General features: G+C 43.1%; 1 protein-coding gene across 1 annotated transcript in view; it reads right to left on the bottom strand.

Moving 5' to 3' along the window:
- KCNK3 (potassium two pore domain channel subfamily K member 3) overlaps nucleotides 1–2,815 on the bottom strand; it is a 60,254-nt gene extending 57,439 nt beyond the window's left edge. The window contains exon 1 of the mRNA XM_072633948.1: nucleotides 2,325–2,815. Within this exon, the coding sequence (XP_072490049.1) occupies nucleotides 2,325–2,607 (283 nt within the window). The 5' untranslated portion in view covers nucleotides 2,608–2,815. The remainder of the gene's footprint in view (nucleotides 1–2,324) is intronic.
- Nucleotides 2,816–15,370: the final 12,555 nt, after the last annotated feature.

The following is a 15,370-nucleotide window of genomic DNA, read 5'->3' as shown; positions in this document are numbered from 1 at the left end:
AGAAGATTAATCTGGCAGCCATATGCAGGATGGATTGGAAGGCAGAGGGAGGGATATTGGAGCCAGGGAGATCTGCTAAGAAACTATTGCTGCAGTATAGATGTGACGGAATTGAAGGCTAGACTAGATTGGGAACAGTGGTAATAAAAAAAAAAATAGGGGATTGAGGGGAGTAAAAGAGACATTTCAAAAAGAAGAATGGATAGGATATAGTAACTGATTATATCTGGAGGTGATTCAAAGACCTTTATCTGGATCCCTAGAACCAACTGACCAGGTGGTCTCCAGTATAGGTGGGGGTGGGAAGAAGGAAAAAAAATAAAAAGATGAGAGCCCAGACCAATCTCGTCACATCAATTCTGATGGAGGTGGCCTTCTCTCTAAATAACCCCTGGCTCTGTCATCCTAACCTATCCCACAGTATCCAGTTGGAATTGTGGAATGAGATTTATTTCCCTTTTGACTATATTGGCTCCTGATGACATACCCCTAGTCTTCAGAAAGGAGCAAAATAAGCAACCTCCCCCCATAAATCAGGACTACTGGCCCCCATTATGCAGGGGTAAATACTGGGGCACCAGGTATGCGTATGGTTCCTCAGCAGGCTAGGAGTCTAGCTGAGAACAGAAAAATGACTAGTGATCAGTCACTGAGCACTACTGATGACCCATCATATTACACTACACTTTCTCTTTGATTCCAAGGAAAATACCTGAACACCCCTCCCAAACCTGGGAAATGGGACATGGGAGTTGGTGGGAGATTAACATCTGTCAAGGGAAAGGATCTGTAAGAAAAGATGAGAATGAGGATGATGAAGGGAGGATCAGCTTCACCAGAGGTTCCTAGCTCCTGGGAAGTGGAGGATTTATGAGAAAGAGGAGGGGCAGGGGTTATTCTCTTTTGCCTGGATCACCCTGGATACTACACTCCAGCATAAACTCTTCCTCTAAGATGTGAAGAAGGGAGTTGAAAGACTGGCAAAAGGCTGGGCATGCAGTAGGAAGGTGTGTGTTCCTTAGAGAGCCTCCCTGCCACAAAAAAAACTCCCTTCTCTCTCTCTCCACAGTTCCCTGCACTATCCTGCAGGCTTGGCCCTGTTGAAGAACATTTTCCTGGAACCAACCTCCCTAAGGGAGGAATAACTGTAGGTGTGGGTCTGTCAGTCTGCACTAGCTAAGAAGGGGAGAATTCTATTCCTACAAGGTGATTCTCTTCTGGGACAGCAGGAAGAAAAGGAGAGTAGAGCTTGGTTGGGAATTCCAGCTCCATGCTGTCAGTCCCAAGAGAGATTAAAAAAAATACACACCTATTTCCCCTTCACATACATGCACACCCTAATACATATACAGTCACACACCCTTTAGCACATACAGAGTCCCACGCAGTCCCTTATTCTTCCAGATGCACTGGGTGCCATGTCTAAGATTTCAAAGCCTCACAGAAAAACCTGTCACTTTGTTTTTTTAATTACAGCTCCGACATTCACACACCTTCCGTAGCAATAAATAAAAGAAACCCACGTTCACCCCTAGCTCCCAACACACACACACACACACACACACACACACACACAAACACATAGAGAAGCAACCGTACAGTCACACTCTGACACGCTCACTTTCACTCACACCCCCTAACGGTGGTACGTACACTGGGATAGTGTCTTTCCCAAACACAGGGACAGTTTTTCTCTTCTCTGCAACCCCAGTTCTGGGCCTCATGAACTCCCTTGCTGGGTCTGAGTCAAGTTCAGAGAGGTCGAAAAGTGAGGCTCGTGAAATCCTCCACAGAGCTCAGAGCCCAAGAGCAGGAGGATAGTGTCTTGCTCTGCTCCCTCCAGACGAGAGGCAGTCGTGCCCGTTTTGCTTTTTTGCTCTCCCAGCAGGCAGGGCTCCCTGAGAGCAGACTGGTAAACTACGAGTGCGCTAAAGGGGAAGGGTCTTAGACTATGCAGAGGCTGTTGAGGGAGGGACTCTCAGCTCCCCTGCCTGCAACTAGAGGCTCCCTGTGTCCAGAAAGAACTGAACTACCATATTGGCCCCGCTTTTCCGCCTCCTCTTACCTCGGCACTCAGTGCCTACATATTCTCTTGCCCTCGGCGCCACCTCTCCCCATTCCTCGTTCTCTCAGTTCCTTACTACCCCATGACCCCAAGGTCCTCAGCCTAGCTCACCCTTTCCTGTCTCCAGGGCCTCTTCTTTCTTCTCTCCACTCCCCAGAGGCTAGCTCTCCGGTCCCTACTCCCTCCCTTCAGTGTCGGTGGCTGATAGCTCCCCTGGGGCCCCGTCCCAGTCTACCCCGTCCCCTCCCGGCGGGGTTACCGATGGTGGTGATGACGGTGATGGCGAAGTAGAAGGAGCCCGCAAAGCGCCACTGCACGCCGGCCTTGTGTGGCTTGAGCAGCAGGACCACGCGTTCCAGCTCCTCGTAGCCGCCCTGACTGAGGTTGTAGCGCGCCCGAAGCTCCAGCTGCTTTCGCTCCAGCCGCTGCCGGTCGGTGGTTTCGGGCTCCGACTCGAGCGCGTCGAACACAGCGGCGCCCACCAGCAGGTAGGTGAAGGTGCAGACGATCAGTGCCAGCGTGCGCACGTTCTGCCGCTTCATCGTCCCGCCCGAGCAGCGGACCTAGAGCCCTGGCCTCGCCGGGCTTCCCTGGCTCCTGCCACCGCCGCCGCCGCCACCACTGCTGCCGCCGCCACTGCTGCTGCTGCTGCTGCCGCTGCCCCGTAGGCGGCCTGGGGCATGGCTGCGCTAGGCTTCTCCAGCGCCGAGGGGACCAGTGGCTCCTCCGCTGCTGGTCTCCGCGATCTGTGGCTGCCGCCGCGGCCGCGTCGGAGCTGTCCCTTCAGCACCACCCACCCTCCCTTTTCGGCCCTGCCCCCCTAGCTCCCTGGCGGCCTGGCTCCCGCCAGCCCTCCCGTCCAGCCAAATAAGGACTGGGGAGACGCACAGAGGTAGGCGAGGGGGATGGGGGAGGCAGAGGGGAGAGAGACAGGGATAAAAGGGGGGGGGGGAGAGAGATCGACTCCCCTTCACACACACATGCATTTAAGAAAACACACACACACACATTGGCATACATGGCCCTGTGCACACAGAAGCCAGCACCCAAGGAAAACCTTGTTCCTATAAAATTATGCTTCTCCCAGAGTCAGTAAATAATCTGAGACCCATTAGTCTGACAAGCAACCCCTATAAAAGAACAAGCCTTTAGACACATTCCCAGCAAATCATGCTTCTTTTTCTACTCTGGGTCTCTTGTGCTTTTCTTGATGGGAAGAGTACATGTCCTGGTTACCAGGACGGCTGGTACAGAAGAGTCTGTGAAAGATAGGACTGGTCTGGCTTCTGGGCAGAGTCAGGTTTGAAACTGGGATAGATTCCAAGTTAACTTTGAACAGCAGGCTTGGCAACAGGCAAGAGAAACTCATGGCCAAGACTGTTCATCCTGAAAATGCCCCTGAAGAGTTTCTTGTCCTTCTCCTTCTCCTCAGTCTCAGTCTCTTCATCTGTCAGAGGATGGTGGTGGCAAAATATATGTTCATAATGGAGGGGGGGATGAAGTGTGGGGAGGAAAAGGGTCCATAACACTATGGACTCCCTTTTTTCTTTTCCCGTGGCTGTGTTATAAGAATTACTGAGATACACTATGATGTAATGAAAAGACTCAATTGGACTTGGAGTCAGAGATTTTAACTACTGGATATGCCAGTTTTTAACTTACCATCTGGCCTTTAGCAAGCTACTCTTTGAACTCCAATTTCCTCATCTGTAAAATAGGAATATTTTGCAGATATGAAAGGGAGACATCCTGGTTTAGCTGATAGAGAACTAGCCTGGAAGTCAGGAAGATCTGGGTTTGAGGTATCCCTAGTAGGGATTCTACCTGCTAAGTACTTTTAGAGGCAATGTTTTAAGATGGAAAGGACGTATGCTTTGAAGTCAGAAGGCCTAAGTTTGACTCAGAGCTCTACTACTTACTTGTGTGATACTGGGCAATTTACCTTGTCTTCCTGTGCCTCAGTTTCCTCATTTGTAAAATGAGGGATTTGGATTAGGTGATACCTAAGGGTGTTTTCCACCCTAAATTATTGCTGCTTGGCAAGGGGAGGAATTTACCTACTAACTCCAGTGACTGGGGGGTATGATGAAATGTCTCCCTTGGTCAACAATACATCCTATTCCTGGCTGTGTCCCTCCATTGAAATTCCCAACATTTCCTTTAATATAACAAAGGGAACTTCTGTTTATAGCTATTTTCTGGGAAGAATACAAAAAAATTTCTAACATTAATAACTTAATGTGATTAATTTATCAGAGTAATCTCACCTTGTAGGACTCTGATCCCATAGTTGACCAAAGGGAGTAAAGAGGCATAGAAACAAAACCTTATTATCTTCCCAGTATTCCTAATGTCAGCCTTGGATCTGGAAGTTTGGGGAAAACTCTTGGAAAGTTGATAGAGTAAATGCACAGAGGAGAAGCCATCCAAGTGACTATGCAAGGGAAGGAAGTATTAGAGGGGAAGGGAGAGAAAGAATGAGCATTTACTTTTCAACCCTTTGAGTTAGATACTCTACCCTCATTTTGCAGTTGAGGAAACTGAAGCACACAGAGGTTAAGTGACTTGTCTAAGGCCATTCAGCTAGTAAGTGTCTGGGGTTGGATTTAAACTCAGGTCTTCTTGACTCCAGGAGCAGAACTCTATCCACTAGACCACTTAGCTGCCTCAAAGCACTAGAAAGTCAAAGTGGAGGCAAGAATATCAACTCTTACCTTCATCTCAGGTAACCTCATGTCCCACCAGTAGCACCGAATGAAGAGGTATACCTGGTTAATGGAGCAGGGCAGACAGAGGTTATAGGGATCCTCATAGATTTCATAATAGAGGAAAGAGTACTAGATTTGGAGTCAGATGGTCTATATCCAAATCTAAGCTTTACCTTTATGATCATAGGATATCATATCAATTATGAATCACAGACTCTTAGGCCTAGTAGTCATAGAGGTCAACTTGTCCTCTTAGTGGATAGGGCCTTAGACTTGGAAGCAGGTAGATCTGAGTTCAAATCCAGCTTCAGACACTTATGAGGCCATCAGGTACAACCCTCACATTTTGCAGGTGAGCAAGATAAGGACCAAGAGATGAAGTGATTTGCCCCAAGCCACATAAGTGCCAGAACTGGCACTAGAACTTAGACCCAACTCACAGAACCTAGTACTCTAGTATTCTTGTTTCTATACTGAACTAGCCCTACCTAGTTCTAGAGAATATCAAAGTTCTAGCTCCCATGATCATGACCCAGTGAAATAAAGGTGAGGTGAGCTTGATATCTCTTGCACATATCTCATTACCAGGGGACACAGAAGGGAACTGGACTAGATGGAGAATTGAGAATTGAGATTGTGTGGCATAGGACAAGATTGGGAATCAGAAGGTCTAGGTTTGTATTCCAAGTTCCATTACTATCAAGGTGATCTAGGGTAAGTTATTTATGTCTGGAACTTGGGTTTCTCATCTGTAAAAATAAGGGGATCCAACTAGATGAGATGATCTTTAAGGTGCCTTCTAGATCTGATTGATATACAATGTTTCTAAAGTCTCTACTACTCAGGAACATTCCCACAAATGTAGGAATAGCTCAGACTTTGATTTATGTCTGCAATCTTATTTGGCTTCCCCTTTTTGCCAGGGACTCAACCAGAGAACATTTTCCAACCCTCCAACATGGAGGCAATGCTTATCATCTCCCAGTTTATCAAAGCCTCTGCCCATTTTCTTCCAGGATATGAAAAGACATAATCCAATCCAAGGGATACAGAGGAGTCCAAGGTGTGTGCCAAACTGCACATGGAATTTTTTTGCATTTTTTTATAAAATTGGTTTCCTTACTGCAAACACTCTCCAGAGGCCAGGCTTACCTGAAACTTGCAAAGGATAAGAAATTGGTTTATAAGAAACGGTGCAGCATGAAAAGGCCATGAACTCATGGTTTCCATGTCATTTATGATTCACAGGGCTGCTGGGAGGAGAAAATGAGACATTATATGTGAAAGCACTTTGGCAGAGGAAAAAGCACCGTGTAAGTGAAAATGCATTATTAACTTTTATGATGATCACATGAAGTATTAGGATACTGGCCAGGGATGACAGCTTCAAATGCAATCGAAGTTCTACTAGTGATCAACTACCTTCCTAGTATGGGCAGGAATGGTGCCCTCACTAGATACTTAGCATTCCCCAGGTTCATCCTGGAAATAGAGTCTGAATCTAGACTTGTTGGGAAATTTCTTTCAGTCAACACTGATTTCTTCTCTTTGACTTTGCTACCCAGGGCTCAATGTGGAACAAACAGACATCCTTAGGTTCTCCCTTACCACCCCCACCCCCATTCTATTCCCTCCTTTTGGGTACTTTTCCTCTAAGATAATGTAGTAGTAAAGGAAAAAATACTCCATTGGGAGTCAGTAGAGTTGGATTATGTTCTTGACCCTGATACCAATTAGCTATGTGACCTAGGTCAAGTAATTTCATCTGGGGCTTAGTTTATTTGACTGTAAAGTGAGGGAATAAGACCAGATGATCTATAACGTTTCTTCCAGTGACAAATATTGAGAAATTTTTCTTTTTGGTTGTGACTTTTGTCATAGGAACTGAGATGCACTCTACTATGGACTAAACTATATGACTTTTGAGATCCTTTGCAATTCCAAGATGCAGCTAGGTGATGCAGTAGATAGAGCACCAGTGCAGGAGTCAGGAGGACCTCAGTTCAAATCTCACCTCAGACACTTGACACTCACTAGCTGTGTGACCTTGGGCAAGTCACTTAACCCCAGTTGCCTCATCCTGGGTCATCTCCTGTCATCCTGATGAATATCTGGTCACTGGATTCAGATGGCTCTGGAGGGAAGTGAGGCTGGTGACTTGCACAGCCCTCCCTCACTCAGAACAAAATCAAGTGCAAATCATGTCATTATTCTCTAATGGCATGGTCTTCTTCGGCAACAAAGGATGAACACATACAATTCCAAGATTCTGGGATTCTGAGGTCCTTACCTCATCTTCTTTGCACTTCCAATGTGAACCTGAGTTATAGGTAAGAGGATTAGATCTTCAAACCCACTCCCTATACAGTGAAATAGACTCATCATCTCTTCCCTTCAGTGATTATCACCTCAGGCCTGCTCTCCATGGTGCAGGGCTCTCTTTTTCTCATTCTATTACAGTCCAAAGCTAACTCTCTCCTTTTCTTCGAGGTAGTGTAGAACTAGGAAAGACTTGGACTTGGATTCAGAAAGACCTGAGTTCAAATCCTACCTCAGTCACTAGCTGTGAGACCCTTGGCAAATTACTTAACCTCTCTCTACCTCAGGTTCCTTATTCAATAAAATAGAAATAAAACCACCTACCTCTTAGGGCTATTGTGAAGATAAAATAAGATAATATTTGCAAAGCACTTTGCAAACTTCAAAGCACTATATAAATGTTAGTTATTGTTACATTCTCTTCTTCCTCCTCCTCTTCTTCCTCTTTCTCTGTCTCCCCTTCCTCATCTTCCTCCTCATCATACATAGAAGCTTCTTTCATTTCTTCAGGTCCCAGAGTATATAAGTCTTTGTACCACAGGGAGAAGACATTCATTTTAACCACTTCCAGATAATACTCTGACTTCTGTTGTTTCAAAGTAATCCATGATTATAACTGTAATAGTGGGAGTTTCAGGCTAGTGGGAGAAAGATTTGGGGGGAGGCAGGACTTTGCAGACCTCTCATGTGTTACCATTGTTAAGTCTCTAGTCTCTAGACTCCGTTAATGAATATGAATGAATTAATTAAAAAACATTGAGCACTTCCTTTGAAGGAGACATTATGGTAAAGACCAGAGATATAAAAAACAAGACATAGCCTGCCCTCAAGGAGCCTACATTTTGTCATGGGGAGGCAACACGTGTAGCAGAATGGTGGCCCAGAAGAGGTTGCTTCATCAGGGAAGTCAAAGGGATGATGAATGGAATCATAGAGCAACTGATTGTCATGTTATTTCTGGAAATAGTAGTATTGATTTGATTATAGTTCTAAGAGTTAGAGGTGAAAAATGTATGTGTGTGTGTGTGTGTGTGTGTGTGTGTGTGAGAGAGAGAGAGAGAGAGACAGAGAGACAGAGACAGAGAGAGACAGAGAGACAGAGACAGAAGGACAGAGACAGAGAGAGATATACACAGACAGAGAGACACAGAGACAGAGAGAGAGAGACAGAAACAGAGAGAGATAGAGGCAGAGACACACACACACACACACACACACACATACACATACACACAAGGGGTGGGGAAGGGAGCCTGTTCCTTTGAGAGTATGTCTGAAAGCCAATGTCCAGTATAGAGCACCAAAGAGATTCTCTCATATTACTCACTCCATCGAGACAGGAGAATTTTGATGAGAAAGCCAACCAACTTTCTATGTTTCCTAGACAGACAGAGGTCATTTTGTGGAGGTCACTGTCTCAGCTCTGTTTGTTCACCTTCCTCACCTTCTACTCCTAAGTCTGAGGATTAACTCTAATTCCCTCAAAGCAAAGAAAGAAAGGTTTTAAAAAATTTGAAGATCTGGCATCTTAGGAAGAAAGGAGCAAGAGGAATGATTAAGATTAATATGATAAAAGTGACCAACCTTATATTATGCCCACTGCCTGTAGAGAGTCAGGTTGGGTCGGTGGATGGAAAGTGAACCTTGAAGACTAGAACACTAGAAGACCTGGATTCAAGCTCCCCTTTGACACATCTGAGAAACATATGACTAGTAAGGCATTTAATATTGCAGTGCTTCTAGGCAATTCTCTAAGATTGTTAGTTGCATAAGAATTATCCATCTGAGTTCTCAGTGGGAATTTTCTCACCAGGAATTCTCTGCACCAATTAAATCAGTTTCCCTCAAAAAAAGGTCAACTTCAAAATATCCATGATTTCATTAGTGAATGCTGCTGATCAAAAGCCCTCTGTGTCTTCGTAGATAAATGTTCTTTGTGAGTTGCAATGACCCAAGTCATTTATCTCTTGATGGCTGACTTCTTGGTAAGGAGCCTCTCCAGTCTTAGCAAGGTTGCTCCTTAGGCCACAAATACATAACCCATTACTGAGACTGTACTTGAAACCTTTCCGTCTTTGTAGTATCTGCCATGCTTGATCCTGATAGTAATAACAACAACAATAGATAACACTTATAGAGTACTTCCACGTTTGCAAAGCACTTTATATATTATCTCATTTGTTCTTCACAATGACTCTGGCAGGTACTTGCTGTCATTGTTCCTATTTACAGAAGAAGATATTGGGGCAAAGAAAGGTAAGCGACTTACTAGTCATGAAGCTAGTAAATATTTGCGGCAGGATTAAAACATAGGTCTTCCTGACACGTTGGACAGTTAGGTGTTGCAGTGGTTGGAGCACTGGGCTTGGAGTCAGAAAGACTCATCTTTCTGAGTTCAAATCTGACCTGAGACACTTACTAGCTGTGTGACCCTGGGCAAATGACTTAACCCTGTTTGCCTCAGTTTCCTTCTCTGGAAAATGAGCTGGAGGAGGGAATGGCAAACCACTCCAGTAACTTTGCCAAGAAAACTCCAAACGGTGTCACAAAGAGTAGGACACAATTTCCTGACTACAAGTTCAATATTCTATACACTTTGCTACTTAACTACCTCAGGAACCCAGAGTCATCATTTCTTTCTTGAAATGGCATTGGAGAGTAGGACTTTGTGTAGCTCTATTATAATTAATTATAAGAATATTAATTATTAATCAGCATTAATTATTAAGCTATCATAAATATTCTTTAAGAATATAATTAACATCATGAAGACTATAATCAATAATAATTAATAGTAATTATTGTTATCACCAATAATAATAGGAATAGCATTTTAAATCTGCAAAGTTCTTTCCATACATTGGCTCATCTGATCCTCATAACAACCCTTTGATGTAGGTAACGAAGACTATAAAATCTCCCTTTCCATTAGCATAGACACCTATCCTGTGAAGAGCTGCCTTTACCTCTTTTCCTTTCCTTTTAAAGATCTTGTGAGATGGAATCCAGAAGAATTTGCATAGTCTCACCCAGCTTCCCTGGAGGAAGATGAGGGACAGAAAAAGCAAGTGAAGGTGTAGGAGTGCCTTCCAAACTTCAAGACTCCTTTGGGAGATCATCTGGAAGTAATCCAGGTGCTACAGGAGGGAAAAGGGAAATGACTAGGAAATCGCTGCAATGTGAATGAACCATTTGAATAAGACAAAAAAAGAAGTGTTCCTGCTGACATCCAAGGAAACCATTCATGCAAAGGGTGGGACCATGTGATAGTAACATAAAAGTAGCTTTAAATAGGCTGTAGGAAATTTATTCCCAGAAATGGGAAAGAATAGTTGAGGAGCCACTATAATCTCTCCATGGTCTAGTGGCTTGAGAACTGGCACATTTTGCTAGAGGACCACCAAACATTGGGGAGCAATGGTCAGAGGGGAAGGACTGGATAAAGAAAACATACATATTGGTCATGCACCTTCCCCCTCACTGTAGCCCCATTCATAGTAGTAACAATGATTCTATGGGTTGGGGAAGGTGGTCCACCTAAATGAGGTGTCTCTTGACTCTCTATGGATTTTAAGTGTAGCTGTACCTTTCATGTTAGAAGGGCACCTCTGAATCAAGAATTTCATATAATTTTTATTATTGTTATACCCTGGCAGTGGTGTCAAATTCAAATGGAAAGGGGGGGAGCAACCAAGACATACATAACAATACCTTTAAGCCACATGCTGACTTAGAAAAGACTTTCTAGGTTTTATTGTATTTTTATTTATTTTGTTAAATATTTCCCCACTGCATTTGAATAGGTTCAGTCCATACTTGGGAGTGTTGTGATTCATATGCAGCTTGTGGCTGGGTGTTTGAAATCTCTGCTCTAAGTGATCTCAAGGCATTGAGAATAAATTGATGATGTTCTAAGGTAATATGGACCCAGTGTCCTAAGAGAATGGGAGAACTGCCTTTGTGAAGAGGTGGAACAACTCTTGGAATCATCTGGTGGATATAGGCAACCTAGAGAAGGGGACCAGATGCCACTTTGGTTCTGTTTGCAGTAGGATCATATTTCTAAAGACCTAAGTCATGGTTGGTTGAGAGAAGACAGGCACAATGTAGTTCATCACCTTACAGAGAAATTAAATTTCGAACTATCCCCAGTTGATAATATCACAACCTGGAAGAGGTCAAAATAGGTCAGAGGCACTTTCTCCTCCTGGTCTGAGGCAGGAGTCTTCATTTGGTTTGTCTTGGTCTGGCTCATTTGGTAATGCTGGAATAGAATCTGGCCTAGGATTTCATAGGAACTAGTCACAGCATTTAGGCCAGGGATCATTTACCTTTTCGTGTCATGGTCTTCTTTGGCAGTCTGGTGAAGCCTATGGATGACTTTTCAGAATAATGTTTTTAATTATATAAAACAAACTACATTGGATTACAAGACAAACCAATTATTTTAAAAAACAGTTATCAAAACATTTTTTAAAAACCAAGTTCCTGGACCCTAGGTTAAGAATCCTTAATCAAGGCCTACTCCATTCATTATTTGCTATTCTTGAGTTGTTTTTCAGTTGGGTCCAACTCTTTGTGACCCCATGTGAGGTTTTGTGGGCAAAGGTACTGAAGTGGTTTGTCATTTCCTGTTCCAGCTCATTTTATAGATGAGGAAACTGAGGCAAAGAGGTTCAGTGACTTGCCCAGGATCACATAGCTAATAGGTGTCTGAGTCTGGATTTGAACTCACAAGGAGGAATCCTCCTAACTTCAGCCCTGGCACTCTAGCCACTTTGCCCCCTAGCTACCTTCCATTGGTCAGAACTACAGAGATGAAATTACTTTTCTCAGTACTAGACAGGTAGTGAGTGGTAATATTGAGGTTCAAAACTAAATCGTCTTACTCTGAATTTAGTGCTCTTTCTAGTACACTATCTGTGGACTAGACTGTAAGGTCCTTGAGAAAAGAGACTGTGCTTCTACATCTTTGTATCTGCTGTAGATTCTTGCAGAATGCCATTTATTATTTCGTTTGTGTGTAACTAGACATAGCCCTTCTCCCTAAGACTCTGGAGTCATGTAATCTGATTCTGGTTACAGATCCTAAAGGATCAATTTCTCTCTTTTGGCTTATAATACAAATTAGGTATTAATTTGGAGCTTAGGTATTGCTCTAGTTCCCCAAGTGTGAATAACATGGGCCTCAGCTTCTAAAGGAACACTCCACAGAGAATGTAGAAAATGAAAAAAGATAAATAAAATCCCATAAACAAATACAGAAAACATATCTGTCAAAAGAGTCATAGGCCCCCATAAACCGATATGAAAAGCACATTAAAATAAACTTATAATAGTTTCCCTTGGGAGTAATTGAATTTGAGGTTGCTATCAGGGCAACCCTTTGATATTTTGGTAAATCTCTTTCTGCTGCAGAGTTCTATATGATTTCTAGAAAACTCACCATGTCACTCTCTGGTTTAGATCCTTCTCAGGAGGCAGACACACTTTGGGACTGCTGGGATAGTCAATCCCCTTCCCATAAGGTCTTCACTGTCCAGATACCTCAGTGGAATAACAAAAGACAAGTTTTAAGTGCTTTATTTCCCAGAGTTATGAGTCCTCTTTACAACTGCTCCAGTAGTGGTGGGGTCATCCTATTCTTCCAAGAAGCTTCCTATTCAGAAAACATCCTACTTTCTCAAGAACAGGTCTTTGAATCCTTGATTTGGAAATTACTTTGAAGCAATCCCTCTGTCTGGTGCTATCCTAAAGAATCCCCTTTCTGTCTCTGGAATGTGGAATTCTGGAATCATGCTGCGTAAGAAACTGAAATCCTTTCTTCCTTCCTGCAGGAAATTGGGGTTCTGAAATATTTTTCAGAAATTCTATTCTCGATCCAATTGGATGAACGCATGTCTACTTTTGCCATATTTGTCTGCAAGACATTGACTGCTCTGGTTATTGCTGTCTCTGGGGCTAAGAGAGCCCACTCTCAGGGACAATTCTCTTACGCCAAGCACGTGCACTTATATCCTCGTGCTTACTTTCACTGTATGCTTCTGCTGTGCTGAAGGGATGGGAGATGATCAAGGGGTGGGCATGAATGTCAGCTAAGAAGGAGAAAGTGAGGCTGGAGACTATGCACAGCCCTCCCTCACTTAAATCCAATTCACTTGCTTGTCATGGCATCACCTTTTTGATGTCATGGTCCTTTTGAGAAACAACAACCAGAATAGAGCATGACCTTTTACCCAATGACTGTCCAGTTGTCTAAGGACAACAGAGACTTGGACCTTGAGTCAGAGCAGTCTGGGAAGAGCCGCAAACATACTGTGGGTGATTGAGGTTTTACTTGGCAAATCTCTTTAGGGATAAAATTAATGGATTAGTCTGGGTTAATAAAAAATAACAAGTTTCCAAGCTGCCTTTGAGAATAGACATCATTTAACATTAAATAAATCAAACAGAAAAGGTACAGATTACAAGAAAGGAGAATCTTGGCACTAGAGTTCCCAACACTATGCTGGGAACTAGGGGACCTAGCATCCCTTCTGGCACCTAATATTGAGAAAAAGGAATTATGAGGGCTTGTGGGCTTCCTTGTGGCTGAGGTTGACAGCCTGGCTTCAGCCACACAGTTTGGTCACAAACTATATGGCTCAGACACACAGTGTAGCAGATGTTCAGAGCTGGAGATAGGGCCCCTAAGGGCTAGGAATCACTATCACTGTAGCCCCACACTCTCAAGTTTGCCTAGACAAAATGAAGCAAGGCTTTCTGCTGCTGCTGAAACCTCTGTTGCCTGCCCTCCACTTTCTTCCCATCCCCCTCCAGATTTCTATTGGTTCCTTCCTCTCCTTTTTCTCTCAGTTGGAGAAGTTTCTATGCTGGTAGTGAGGTAGAGTAGCTTAGTTACTGTGAAAACTTCTTGGTGATGACCCTGGGTAGCTAGAGAAGCAGGGATAGAAAGTATTTATACAAAGGAAGGGCCAGGTTGGCCAGCTAACCAGAGCCCCAGATTTCTATCTCTCCATGTCCTCCCCTTTGCCACATGTACTTCCCAGATCTTCTCCTAAATGTTATGTAATAAAAGAGCACTGGCTTTACTGCATTTGGAGTTAAAAGATCTCAAGTTCTTGAGTTCAAGACCTGATTCTGATAGAATGTGATCTCCTTGAGAGTAAGGACTGTTTCATTCTTTGGGTTCTTATTCCCAGCACCCATCACAGTGCCTAATGCTTTATAAATTCTTATTGATTGATACTCACTGGCTTTATTATTGGGGGTAAGTTCCTCATCCCTTCTGAACCCATGTTTTCTCTTTAATAAGAGGGATAATATTTACATGGCTTCCTTGAAAAGTTATTCTAAAGAAAGTACTTTGTAAAACTTCAGTTTTTATTACTATGATATCCTTCTCCTGGTTCACCTTCAAATCCTGCCCATTCCTTGCAAGGGGTGATATAGCTATAATTTCAATAGTGAGGAAGTATATGATTTGACAGGAGAGAATATTGGAAAGGTGAAGAAAGCACTATGCTGGGAACTAAGAGATCTAGGTTTTAGATCTAGCCATGTCGCAAAATAGCTATGTGGAATTAGCAATCATTACTGACTTTTCTTTTTCTAATGGATAGTTATTAATATCTTTTGTTTTTACATAACCTAGATTTTCTCCTATATCCCTCCCCCTGTCAGGAATGAATCTCATAATAAATAATTTAAAAAATAAAATTAAGAAGAAAAAAATTCAGCAAGATCTATCATTACATCAAAAAATGTGGCATAATTTGCCCTGTTCCACACCCATGGTCCCTCTTTCCCCACTTCCTCCCATTTCTGCAAAGGAGAAGGGGAAAGCATCTTCTCATGTCTCTTGTTTGGGGCCACACTTACTCTTTGTAATTTTGCAACACTGATTTTCAGTTGTATGGTTGTTATTCTTTCCATGCATGTTGTTGTGGTCAATGCGTATATTGTTTCCTTGGCTCTGCTTACTTCAGTCTGAATCAGTTCATGTAAGTCTTTCTGTGCTCTTCTGCATTTACCATGCTCATCATCCCCTACAGCACAGCAAGATTTTGTTACATTTATGTACGACCATTTGTTTGGCCATTTGCCAATAGATGGGCATTTACTCTGACTCCCATTCTTTGCTACCATAAAAGGAATTTCTATAAATATTTTGGTGTATATGGAATCTTCCTTTTCTTTAATGACATCCTTGGGTTATATGGCTAGCAGTTAAATGTTTTGATCAAAGGATATGGACATTTGAGTCATTTTATTTTCA

Source organism: Notamacropus eugenii, chromosome 1 (genome assembly GCF_028372415.1).
Source record: "Notamacropus eugenii isolate mMacEug1 chromosome 1, mMacEug1.pri_v2, whole genome shotgun sequence".
NCBI lineage: Eukaryota > Metazoa > Chordata > Mammalia > Diprotodontia > Macropodidae > Notamacropus > Notamacropus eugenii.
This window is presented reverse-complemented; position numbering and strand designations above follow the sequence as displayed.